This window comes from Mesoplodon bidens, assembly GCF_964165515.1.
Source record: "Mesoplodon bidens genome assembly, chromosome: 2".
Taxonomy (NCBI): Eukaryota; Metazoa; Chordata; class Mammalia; order Artiodactyla; family Ziphiidae; genus Mesoplodon; species Mesoplodon bidens.
Window position 1 is genome coordinate 120443835 of NC_138177.1, and position 13605 is coordinate 120457439.

The following is a 13605-nucleotide window of genomic DNA, read 5'->3' on the forward strand; positions in this document are numbered from 1 at the left end:
CACACCAATTTTTACTGCATTGAATATTCCATTAGAAAATATATTTTCACATGACACCCTAAATGAATCACTTTTAAATTAACATATGGCTCTACCCATTAACTTTCTATACAGTGCAACAAATTATTTGCATTTTAAAAATATTTTAGATTTATGCTTTTATTCTGTTTTTAAAAGTTGTTTTCGGCCTTAGAGCATTCTTGTTACTTGTGGAAAATCTGGTCATATTAATATTTTAACTCTGAAGCTCTTACTTTTAGTATATCCTAAGTTAGGTAAATATTATTTTATATTTTATATCCATAATAACAAATGTTTATTGAGTTATTTTGCAAAGAAAACACTGTGTTTGGTAGTAGGGAATAATTAATGAAATTAAGAGGTGATCCCTTCCTTGAGAGAAGAATTTATAATTCTGTAGCATCCGTGGTCACAAATAACACAAGGTAAAGAATTAGTCAACTAAAGTGTTGGGAATAGGATGACAGAAATGGATTATATTTGTACATAATTAGTCTTAAGTTACAACGTGGAGCTTGGGTGTTTTGGTATGTGATACCCCTTCTAGCCCAGCAGTATTTTTTTAATGAGATATAATTGTGTAAAACAAAATAGTTTCAGGTATATAACAGAATGATTCAATAAATTTATATACTGTGAAATAATCACCACAATAAGTCTAGTTAACACCCATAATCACACATAGTTACAAGTTGTTTTTCTTGTGATGAGAACTCAAGATCTATTCTCTTAACAACTTTCAAATATATAATACAATATTATTAACTACAGTCACCATGCTGTACATTACATGCCCATGACTTATTTATAACCGAAAGTTTGTACCTTTTGATCACCTTCACCCATTTCATCTTCCCCAAATTATATGTATTTTAATACAAAAAACAATTTTGACCCAACATCACATCAAAATGAAACTATTATCAGTTAAATCTGCATATCCTTTGGTTACAAAGAAACTTGTTATCTTAAAAAAATTAGAATGTATTCTACAACAATTTTTTAGCTCTTTGCTTTTTGAATATCTAGGGTATTAGACTGTTCTCTATAAAACTATGTGGTCAAATTGTTGCAACATAAAGATGAGAACTGGAAGATAATTCTCCATGGGTCTCTCATATTTCCACCTGTCTTATGAGCAGAGGAACTGTCTTACTCTTGACTATCTTTTTAAGGATGTTTGTACAGTGAGCAGCCCTAGAAGATAGAGATAGTGGCTCCCTCTGAGCAGAGGTCAGGTTTGCTCAATATCTAATATAATAAAGGCAATGTCTTCCTCTGGGGAAGTGATCAAGGAGGTTTGCTTGAAGCTCATTTTAAAAGCCTGGTGCTTCCCAAGCTTGGGATTCTTCAGCTATAACACCAATCCACTGTGTGCACATCTACCTGGACAACTACACATCTTAGAGGATGGGGGTACGTGGAACCAACACAAATAAGAAGCTCATGTTGCATGCTGTGCCACTAGTAATAAAGTTCTTCGTTTCTGACCCAGTCTTTTGTCTTCTGACAGAAAAAAGTATGGTAAGCTAAACTGCTAGTTTGCAAGTTAAGGTAAAAATCTTAGACACTTCACAGCCCTTGACAATGAGAATCTGTTCCCCACCTCATCACTGCATTTAGATCTATTTCAGTAGAGTATGGTAGATAGTATCCATCCTCACTATCGGCAATCTGGGGACTATCAAAATTTTGACAATTCATAAGCAAAGGGCATTCATTTTGGTCCTATAGTAAGACAAAACAATTGTGTGATTTAACTTTCTAAAGAACAGAATGGAAATAGCCAAGTAACAATATAACTAGATCACTTGCTTTTCCTCTCCTTCCACGTTCGTTCCCTTAACTGCATTACAGGGTTGGATTATAGAAATGCTTATATATTACACTTAAACTACATTTAATTATGATTGAGCATATTTTAAGCTCATAAATAAGTATATAGGGAGTTCAAACAACACACTATGTATTAATATTTGAATATTTTACCAGTAGCATATGATAATTTAGTTGGAAATATGTGTTAACATGAAGAAAGTTAAAAAAAACCCTTAATCTAGCTTATAAAGAAAAACTAGATGCTGATCCAGATGAAGTGATTCTTCTGGGCAAATATTTTAGCAAATCTTTTTACATTTATTCCCTAACTTCCATCCACTCCAACAGAGCTTAATGAATTTTATCTAGTCATCACTTCTACTGAACATGGCTCATACCTATGCTAGAGAGTGGGCAACAAGCAGCACCTAAATTTCTGAAACTTCTTTCTTCTTTTTTTTGGGGGGGGGCGCCATGTCACACGGTTTGTGGGATTTTAGTTCCCGCACCAGGGGTCAAACCCGGGAACCTGGCAGTGAGAGTGCCGAGTCCTAACCACTGGACCGTCAGGGAATTCTTTGAAACTTCCTTCTACTGGAATTCTTATTATTTCCATATTTCTCAACATGGTTGATGGCATCACCACCTAGAATCATATTTAACTCTTCCCTTCTGTATTAATTTGCTAGGGCTGCCATAACACAGTACAAAAATTAGTTGGCTAAAACAACAGTAATTTATTGTCTCAGTTCTGGAGCCCAGAAGTCTAAAACTGAGGTGTTAGCACAACCACACACCCTCTGAAAACTGTAGGGGAATCCTTCCTAATTTCTGGTGGTTTTCCAGCAATCTTTGGCATTCCTTGCCTTGTAGATGTATCACTTCAATCCTCTACCTTCACATGGCATTCTCCCTGAGTCTCTGTGTCTTTACATGGCAATCTTCTAATAAGGACACCAGTCATATTGGATCAGGGGCCCACCTTATTCCAGTATGACCTCATCTTAACTAATTATCAATACATTTGAAATGATCCTATTTCCAAATAAGGTCACATATTGAAGTACAGGGGGTTAGGACTTAACAAATCTTTTTCAAGGGGACACAATTCAATCCATAACACCTTCCCCTCACTAAAAAATCGGATAAGTTATGAATCGCTAAATCTGGTTAATCAGCACTAAATCTCCTTAATATCTTTCAAATCAATGTCTTCTCTCCTCCACCAGCCACTCCATCCTCTCCATTCTCCTCCTTTACACACACACACACACACACACACACCCCTGTTCCATTCTGTTTCTACCCTTAATCATCAATTCTCTTCTGAACTACTGAGTTTCTTAAACTATCTCATCTCCTTGGTTTCAACCACACATCCCAAAACCATTTATGCTACCACCCAGATGATCCTTCTAAAATGGAAATCTTATCATGTTATTCCTCTACTACCACCACCACCACCCTCTTCCACTCTCCAGCAACAGACCTTAAAACTCTTCAGTCATCTAAAGGAGAAACTGATATAAAGCCCTTACTTCATCTTTTTGCCACTCTCATACGCACTCTATCCCTCAGCTAAACCAAGCTGCTTACTGTTTCACATCTCTTTGCTTTTACATATGCTGATCCTTATCTAAAGTGCTCTTCCCTTCCTGAACACTTGACATATTTTACTACCTTTTAAACTCCCTTGACCCACAAAGAACTGTAAACATTTTTTGTGCTACTACCCTTCTTATGTTCCTCTATTATCGTACTTAACACATGGTGTTCCAACCCTACTACATGCGTTGTTTTCTTAACTACACCTGAAAAGCCTACCTCAAGGTCAGACATCTTTTGTGCGCCTAGCACCTAGTACGTAGTCTGTTCCATAATAAATATTATTGAATTATATTTTTGGTAGTTTTTTACCAAACTCTGAAACTTTTGCTTGAAGGGAAAGATTTAAAAATGTGCTACCAGAGAGGTTAAACTAAAAAGCAGCTAAAAAATAATTTAGGAAAAAGAAAGATTTTTAAAAATCGCTGCTTGCTAAAGAATGATCAGAATAGCTTTAAAATATTTTAAATGCATACTCACCACATATCTATTAGAATGGCTAAAAAAATTTAAAAACTGACAATACACCAAGTACTAAAGAACATGTGGGACAACTGGACCTCTCATACATGGCTGACAGGAATGCAAAATGCTATAAGCCCTCTGGAAAAGAGTCTGCAGGCTTCTCATGAAGTTAAATATACACTTACAATATGACAGGGTCATTCCACTCCTATTTAACCTAGATAAATTAAAACTTAACACTCACACAAAAATCTGTACACAAATGTTTACACAGCTTTATTCATAATCACCAAAAACTAGAAACCTAAATGTCCTTCAGTGAGTGAATGGATAAACTGTGGTACATACAAACAGTGGAATACCAGGCAGCAATTAAAAGGCACAACCAAATGGATAGATTCTAAAGTACATTATGCTCAGTAAAAGAAGCCAGTCTCAAAAGGTTACGTGCTATATGACTGGCAAAAACAAAACTATAGGGAAGGAATGCTTAACCATACTCAGTGATTGCTGGGTTAAAGTTAGGAGTCAGGGAAGAATTTGGCTACAAAGGGAAAGTGCTAAGGGAATCATCTGGTGGTGACAGAACTGTTCTGCATCTTGAGTGTGGTAGTACCACAAATCCATAAATGTGCCAAAATTCATAAAATTGTAGATCACAAAAGATTTAATTTTACAGTTATGCAAATTTAAAAATAAACAAATGTATTACTTCCTAGGCATGAGGATAAGCTGCCTTTTTCCTCTATTCCCATATACCGTACTCCTAGACTTGAAGATTACTTTATGTGAGGAGAAAGGTGGAACAGACTAAAAGAATGGCTTTGAGGTGGAAATTCAAGGAGTTTGCTAAAACATTATGGACATTTATCTTAAAAGACTGAATTATAAGATAATGATCTATAATTTTAGAGAAAGGCAAAGGCGAAGAGGTACTGAAGAGTAGAGCAAATAGACCTGAAAATTAAAGGATGGATTGTCTTCCTAGCATTCACCTCCATCCTATAGTACCATGACTTTATAATTATATCTGCATTTGATTTGCTTTTTCATATGTTTCGGCAACACACAAAATGACTGAAGAAAAAGTATTTAATTTTAAGAAGATAGAAACCCAATTTTATTTCAGTATTCCAAATCTAAAATAAAAGGGATTAATCTGTTGGCTGCAGTTTTTGCATCAAAAGCTGCAGAATGATGATGAAGAATTTCTTAAAAGTCTGGTGGAATTTAATATTGGGGTTAAATGTAAAGGGAAGTTAATACATTTGAGTAAATGATATTCAGCATATTTAATACTTCGCACCTGTCTCTGCTTGCCTGTTTTTCTTCTGCAGCCTGCTCCCCTTCTCCCTGTTATTGCTTCCTCCCTTTTCTTCCCTGCCCTCCCGAACAATGCGCCATTCCCTTTTCCTCCTCAGTACCTTCTAGAAATTTGCCACAAACCTAAATTATCTAACTGCTTTTAGGAATGACTGTATAAAATATAATTCATTTCAAAGGCTGTGAATTTAAATGTGACTAATGGTCAAATTCAAATACTGTGGTGCTCTATTTCTAAAACATGAGAATAGGAAATAGAAGTAGTCTAATAAGACATTTAGTATATACCTAATTATTAACACTAATTTACAATTATTTTTCAAAAAATTATGTGTGTCATTCAAATTATAACTTTTTCAATATATCTGGCAACTAATGTGTACTTAGAATGCTGAATAAAGTCAAAAATATTAGTATTACATTTTATAAAATAAAATATGTATATATTAACAAAAAATAGGGCCCTAATCAGTCTGTGAACAATTTTTTGTAATAGTAATTCACAGTAATACAAATAACTATGAATCTTGCAGCTTACTGAATGTATACCCTGAGTTCCAGATACTTAAGTTTCCAAGAGTAATTTCCCTATCTTAGGCCTTTGGGCTGAGATTATGTGAATAAGTCTTCTACTGAGATGGAACTATAGAAATAAGGTGTTTGAGAAGACAACAGCTCTTTGCAGTTACTGAACAACTGATGGTTTTCCATTTTCTTTTGTCCATTTATAAAACCAGAATAACCTTTTGGTTAACTCTAAAAGGTGGCGTGTGCCACATGCCTGTGGAAACACAGTTTTATAAAATGCTCCCTTGTGAACCAACAATTAAGGCAAACATATCAATATTACCTTTCTGCTGCCTTGTTTGCTCACCTAAAAAAGATGGTCAAAAATGAAAATTTGGAAATGGGAAAAGAGAAGAAGTTGGTGAGTAGAAAATGGAACACCTGCCTATTTGGTAACTACTCCTTGCAGAAACACTCTCTGCGTTACAACATATCTATTTGCTGAATTTTACCCTTTAGAACTATACTGAATGCCAAAAAGAATACTTTAAAATTCTCGGTATCATTCTAAGACATTCAGAGGCATCCAGTGTTGGAATTTGTGGGTATTAATTAAGAAATCATTGAGTCATAATAAGAATGTAAAAGAAATATTCCTTCTGAATAACAGTGTAAAAGAAAACCTCGCCTAAGTTTTCAGACCTGCAAAGAAAGATTTCTTTTAGCTAAACTATTTATGATAACATTTTAAACCACAACTTGTAAATATAAATAAACATGAAGTTTCATAAATGAGAAAAAAGCGTCACGTTAGACTTTTCTTCTAACATAATCAGTTCTTTAAATAGTTCTCATTTTTTAAGTTATATAACAAATATTTTCTTATATAGAACATATAGATGATAATTCTGAGGTTAATATAATGTAATTTTCAATTAAAATACAAAATTTAGCAAATATTACTTTCTTTTGCTCTTGGGAAAAATGAATTCTAGGTTCCTCATATTAAGACATTATTTCATTAGTATAAGATGTAAGTTGTTATTATTCTTCAGTGTTTCCTGAAACTTGTTCATCCCTGGGAAAATCTGCTTCATACTTCTTTTTGAGATTACTTAAATATGTTCGTAAACTGTCTGGGTCCAATTGAGAGTTTCGAGCAGTTTGAACGAGCCTAGTAGCTAGATGGTACACAGCTCTCTGTCTTTCCAACTCAGGGGTACTCCTTTGGCTTTGCTGTTATTGAAAAAATATAGATAAAAATTAAAATATGAATACTATCATTTTTATTTTGGCAATATTCTATCTCCTTTCATAGAAATAAGAACTCAATGGTTAACAAATCCCTTTGGATAAATCAGCCCCATCCAACTAGCAAATCACGTACCAGAAGAAATAAATATTATTTTGGAGAATAACATTTCTCATGAGTATTTACTACTTTATGGCAGATCCTTAATCTTTGAAAGCCACTTCTCAATGAAAAAAAAATCTGCTAAATGGTCAAATATCTCAACACAACACCAAAGAGTAATAGAAAATCCACAGAGTTATGTTCTACAAACACTTTCTCATCAAAAAGGTATGGGGGGCCTCCCTGGTGGCGCAGTGGTTGAGAGTCCGCCTGCCGATGCAGGGGATACGGGTTCGTGCCCCGGTCTGGGAGGATCCCATATGCCGCGGAGCGGCTGGGCCCGTGAGCCATGGCCGCTGGGCCTGCGCGTCCGGAGCCTGTGCTCCGCAACGGGAGAGGCCACAACAGTGAGAGGCCCGCATACCGCAAAAAAAAAGAAAAAAAAAAAAAAAAAGGTATGGGAAAATAGCACTCTGCTCATTGCTATGCAGTATTCATAATTTTAAATGTCACTCAGAGTACTACTCTGTATCTCCTACTTTAATTCCCCAACAGATAAACTAGTGGACAGAATGGGTCATCAGTAAACTGCTTGTCGCTCAAAACAGTTCATATATAGGATTGCTAGAGCTTAAAAGAAAATACTGCCTGAGGGGTAAATTACATTTTTAAAATAAGCAACATAAATTGCTAGTTGAAATTATGTCTTAATTATACTTACAAATTATACTTAAGGATACCCAAGAAATAATGTTTAAAATGGGAATCTTCTAATACTTTGGAAGACCTTTAGATATTCAGTCCTTGAATACCTCCCTTCAGGGTTGGGAGTATAGCTAGAAAATTCTTCATTCATTTCTTTGCCTGAGCTAGATAGAGGAAGCAGCATTTTCAATCTTAACTATTTATGTAAAGACTCAGTTTCCATTCACTAAGGGAAATACAATCCCTTCAACTCCTCAATAGCCAAGAATTCCAGACATTTCTCTACTTTCACTATAGGAAAAATAAATATGACTCCGTGAGGTAGAATAAGATTATCATATATTGATCCATCCATCTATTCGATACAATGATTGATCAAATATCAGTTTATTATTTAAATGACAGTTATTGAATATCTATTATTATCTATATTCCAGACCCTATAAATTGCATTCATGACTATGGGGGCATACAAAAATGTCATCCTGATATGATAATGAAAGTTAAAAAGCTCAGTCTTACAGTGAAACAGACATGTTTACAAGCAACTGATTAATCATGAAAAGTCCCATAAGAGGGATATAAAATGTTCAGAGGAAAGAAAGTTCATTTCCAGCTTGTGTCAAGAAAAGCTTAAATAGGATGGAGTATTTGAAATGAATCTTGATGGATAGAAGAGCCTAGAAGGGAGGGCATTCCAGATGGAAGAAACAGAGAGAGCAAACACATTAGAAAGTATGGTACACAATCAGGTCAAAATGATGAAATGACAAGTAATTCAATGTGGCAGAAATGTACGTTATAGTTAAATTGAGTAATGTTATATAACACTGAGGTAGTAAACAAAGAGAGATCATAAAGCAGTAGTTAACAAACTTTAGTTTGGTTAAAAATCATCTGAAGACTGGTTAAAAATGTAAATCCTTGAGCCACAGGAGACCCTTGAAAATCTGGGATGGTACCCAGTATCCCAGGTGATTCTAATGTAGGTAATCCTCAGATTACATTTTGAGAAATAATCATAGAAGACTTTCAACATTAGGCTAAGGAGTTCAACTTTTATTTGGTTAGACACAACTGAAAATTTCCGAGCAGGAAACAACATTAGAACTATGCAATAGAAGACAATCTGGTAGAAGTATGTAGGATGGGTTGGAAAAGAGAGAGAACCTACTGCTTAGTCCTAATGAGAGGTAATTAAGAAGAAGGATTCATAGCTCTGATGGGTCACTGGGAGATCTTAAAGTGAAGAGATGAGAAGATTTTTCAAAAGATGATAAATTTAATTTTGAACCTACCGAAGAGTGAAAACATAAATTAAGATTTCAAGAAGAAATATGGATAAAACTATATAGATTCAGAGTCAAAAAGAAATGAAAGTGGAGGCTGAGGAAAGGTGAGATCACCAAGAGTATAGAATTTTAAACAAAGAAACAACGGTAAAATCTTAGGAATACTTCTATTTGGTAGGTGGAATAATATAAAGCACTAGTAAAGAAAGGAAAGAAGTGATAATCAAAGAGGTAGGAGAATGAGAACATCCAGGAGAGGACAATTCCACAGTAGCCAAGACAGGGAAGAATTATGAAAAGGGAAAGAAGGGTAGTGCCAAATGCCATATAGGGAACAGGGAAGATGAGAAGTGAAAAAAAGGCCATACGATTTTATGAATAGTTAGTATTTAAGAGGAAACTTTCTGTAGAGTGATGACAAGATCCAGTTTGCAAGTGGAAAATGGAAGAAGCAAGTATAGATTACTCTTGGGAAATTGGCAGTAAAAGGAAGAGAAATATAGTTTGAGAAGGTAAAAAAAAAAAAAGGATTTATTGGGAAAAACCTAACCATATTCATAGGGGAAAAAAAAGCCACTGAAAAAAAAACACGATGCAAAGAGAAGAAAAGAAACTGGTGAAGAAACTGATCTTAATTGAGATGGAAAGAAGGTAGAAAAGTTAACCTTAAAAAGGTTGAAAGGTAATGTCTTCCTCTGAAATAGGAAGGAAGAGAAATAGGTGAAAAACAGAAATTCCGAAATAGAATTCTGAAGGAGGAGAAGGTTCAAGGACTCATCAGGATGACCTCAAGTCTCTCAAAAAGTATAGGAGGTAAATTTTTTTGTAGAGAGTAAGGTTATTGAGGGCTCAGGAAGAGTAGAAACATTTGGAAGAGTTACTATAAGAAACCACATAGATTAATGGGACAGAAGAAAAAACTATTCAGTAAAATATTCAACCAAAGTTAGTATATACTAATTTGCAGTGGCTAAAATTAGCCTGAATATATTTTGAGCAGCATCAGGAAATTCAAAACCTAGAAGGCTACTGGAGAGGTTGCCCATAATTGGAATTTGGCAAGAGGAATTCTGAAGAACTAGGTAATGAGAGGTTCTTTAGAAGTGAAGCACTGCCAAAATTACTGGTGAAGGAATTCCAATGGAGTAGTTAGGCAAGTAAAGTCAGAAAAGCAGTCTAGGAGGTCAAAAGACTGAGGAATGCAAAAGAAAAATTGAAGGCAGGTTAAGAAAGAGTGAAAGACACAGGAAACTGTTAATACTGAAGAAAATTTCATACTGCACCTTGCTTAGTTTACTGAACACACTGGATTCTTAAAACAATATAAGGCAACTTGATGTAAAAAAATGAAAAAGGATTTCCAAATTTTCAGTTAACAGATGCGAATTCAGTGTTGGATCTACTGCTTCCTAGCAAATCACTTAAGCTCTATGAACCTCAGCTGTAAAAATGCACATAAAGATAATACCTTTATTATTTATCTTTTATTAGACCTAACTGCTTCATGAAGAGTTATGAGGCTTATATATGGTAATGGATAGAAGAGCTTTGAAAACTATTTTAAAAGACATGAAAATGTTATGCATAGTGATTTTTATTTTTAATGCTTACTTTATAGAGATTTCTTTTCTTATCATAAAGTCAGTGTAGTAACAAGTAGGAACTGAACTGTTTAACTTTTGTCTCCTATCTTATTAGTAGGTATGCTGGGAAAAGTTATAATAGATCAAACCAAAAAAGTTTTGAGAAGTAAAAAGGATTTTCTTTATTTAGGAATTAGGTTTTTGTTTTAAATATTTTAATTATTAATTATATATTTTTAGATCCAAGGCCATAATAAAAATGTACACTAAAAGTATTTTCTTGAATTTGAAAAACAATTCTTATTGCTAGAGTTTCTTACCAAAATTTGTCTGGTTATTTGACTTGTGATTTCTTTGGCATCCAAGACAATTGATGTTGGGAGTGATGACACCTCTGCAGCTTTTAATCCTAAAATTATCAAGAATGGGGCTTCAATATTATTATTGCTGGTTTTGTTAAGTTTGTTTTAATCAGTATTAATCTTTTCTTCACAGATTTAAATTTCCTTTCTTAGGTAGTTATGAACTACTTAATTCTCAAAATTAAGTTTCCCTAAGTTCTGGATGACAACTTACCAATTATGAGATTTAATTACTTGCTAAGACATGTAAGACAAATTGGAATATCAATTACCTCTGAAGATACCTCTGAGACAGCAGAAAACATGATAGGGAAAGGAAAAGAGGTGATAAAAAATCAAATGGTAGTAATAACATTGAAATTCCAACTACAAATTCAGTTGGTTTATAGGTCAAAGGAAATAACGGGTTTTTCAGGGTAGAAGAAAGTGTAGTCAGATATAAGCCTAAAGCTGAATATTCATCTATCTAGCAGATCAATGAGGGAAGAATTTCTCTGAAGACATAATGGTAGGTGACTACTCTTCATGAAAATTCAAATACCAACTAGTATTCTCATGTTCCCAGATTTTTATGTGTAAATGCCTTATAGGCTTTCTTCTATGTTCTAATAGTTTATTTATTGCTTTAGAGGCAACAGAAGCAACATTAACATTTATTTAGAAGTTACTAATTGCTAGGCACTATGCTAGGCAGTTTGCATTTGATAATTCATTTAATCTTCACAAATCCACATATATCACAATTTAATAGATGAAACTGAGGCTTATAATGATTAAACATCTGATACAAATTAAGTTATCCATTTGATTTTCCCATTTCAAATAGCAAAACAAAGATGCTATTTTCACCCTCACAAATGTCACATTCATAGCTAAAATAATTTTTGGAACTTTATGTGTAAAATTCAACTGAAAATTCCCTCAATCTGGGCCACTTTACACGTCACAAAATGATTTAGATAGAAAATATCTAACCAAGTTTATGAACACACATAATTTGGTAATACATTCCATTTTAAGACTTAAGATTTAGTTATCAAGTTCCCTGAATCTGAAGAAAACAGAAGGATGCTATTACTGAGTGTCTAAGAAATACATAATTTTCAATTCATTATATAACTTGCAAATATAAACTAATTACATTTTTCTAAGGATAGAAACAATACTTTTGGGACTTTCATGTATTCTAATTCTACATAGTTACTGTTAATATGTTTTAAAATAAGCTTTATATAAAATGTGAGTTTGACATAGAAAATACAGTCTTAGATCATATAAGCACTCAAAAGAATGAGAAGGAAAGTTGCTTAGACTGACAGTCAAGTAAAGAGAAGAAAGTTTGTCTTATGAGAATATGTAGTGTTTCAGTGTATATATATAATTTCTATATGCAATACCATAATTTTTTTCTTCTGTAAGTCCCTTAGAAAGTTTGTAGGTATACAAGATTGCTTCTTTATTTCTTGAGGTGTTCTTCACATGTTGAACTTCAAAATGCACGTTTTCTACATTAGGATATAGAACATCTATATGGCATAGTTCCAGGAAATGTGTAGCGAACAGTGTAAATGCCTAGAATATACAACAATGAATATCAGTATTTTTAAATGAACTAGAAAATTTTATTTTAACTATTTAAACATAAATTTTTAGTTTAACCTTCTAAGTAGCTGAGCAGAAATGTAGAAATGAAACTGATGAACTTTGAGGCTAACATGGTCAATTCATCTTAAAATGTTTTGAAATTTTATATTCAATGAAGAAAAAATATTTATTATGATTACACACACATGTATGTTACGCTACGGGAAAGAGAACAAATGTAAAAATCCTAAAAAAAGAAATCTGAAGATACTGAAAGGATGAAGTTTACCAGAAATAAAGCTATTAACTGAGGTAATCATTTATTAGAGAAGTAATCCACAAATGAAATCATAACATTTCCCTCAACTTTTAAAAACCTTTACTTTAAAACTAGCTTCCTTCCATATAAGTAGTTTTGGGAAACTGAAATCAATGGATTGTCTTAGGTATTTGAAATTGCAAAGGTTTTTGCTTTTATATTTGCATTGTGTTTGGGATAGGTACTTAAGGGGAAAAAGGTTGAGGACACTGCTTAGTAATCCCCTGGAGAGCTTGTTAAAGATGCAAATTCTTGGTGCTTATCCCTCTCACATTCTCACAATCAGCAGTGTAATTCAGGGCCCCAGGAAACTGCATTTTCCCTAAGTACTTTAGGTGATTTTGATGGAGGTGGTTCAAGTGACTTTTGACCAGCGCAGTGGCTTCCCGCCCAGAATTACTGAAGCAGGAGATATGACTCTAACTTGTTATGTTTTAAGATACAAGTGAGAAACTAAATAGGTGATTAGTGGAAATTTTAAATATTAAGACATTAAAAAGAAAATATTTGACTGGCAAATGGCTATCAACTATGGAAAGGGGGTAGCAGAGGGAGGAATGGTTTTGTATATGACAGAAAAACAATAAATCTCAAAAACTACTAAACAAACCAAAAGGTAGTATAAAACAAACCAAATTTACAAAGCAACAGGACAATATTTAGAAAC

At 33.8% G+C, this 13605-nt stretch overlaps 1 protein-coding gene across 2 annotated transcripts in view; it reads right to left on the reverse strand.

Annotated features, from left to right (window-relative positions):
- Positions 1-6578: 6578 nt before the first annotated feature.
- MSH4 (mutS homolog 4) overlaps positions 6579-13605 on the reverse strand; it is a gene marked incomplete at its 5' end in the record, with an annotated part of 93200 nt that continues 86173 nt past the window's right edge. For both annotated transcript variants that reach the window (XM_081225770.1, XM_081225769.1), the window contains 3 exons: positions 6579-6975; positions 10994-11082; positions 12433-12607. In XM_081225770.1, coding sequence (XP_081081896.1) covers positions 6784-6975; positions 10994-11082; positions 12433-12607 — 456 coding nt within the window. In that variant the 3' untranslated portion in view covers positions 6579-6783. The remainder of the gene's footprint in view (positions 6976-10993; positions 11083-12432; positions 12608-13605) is intronic.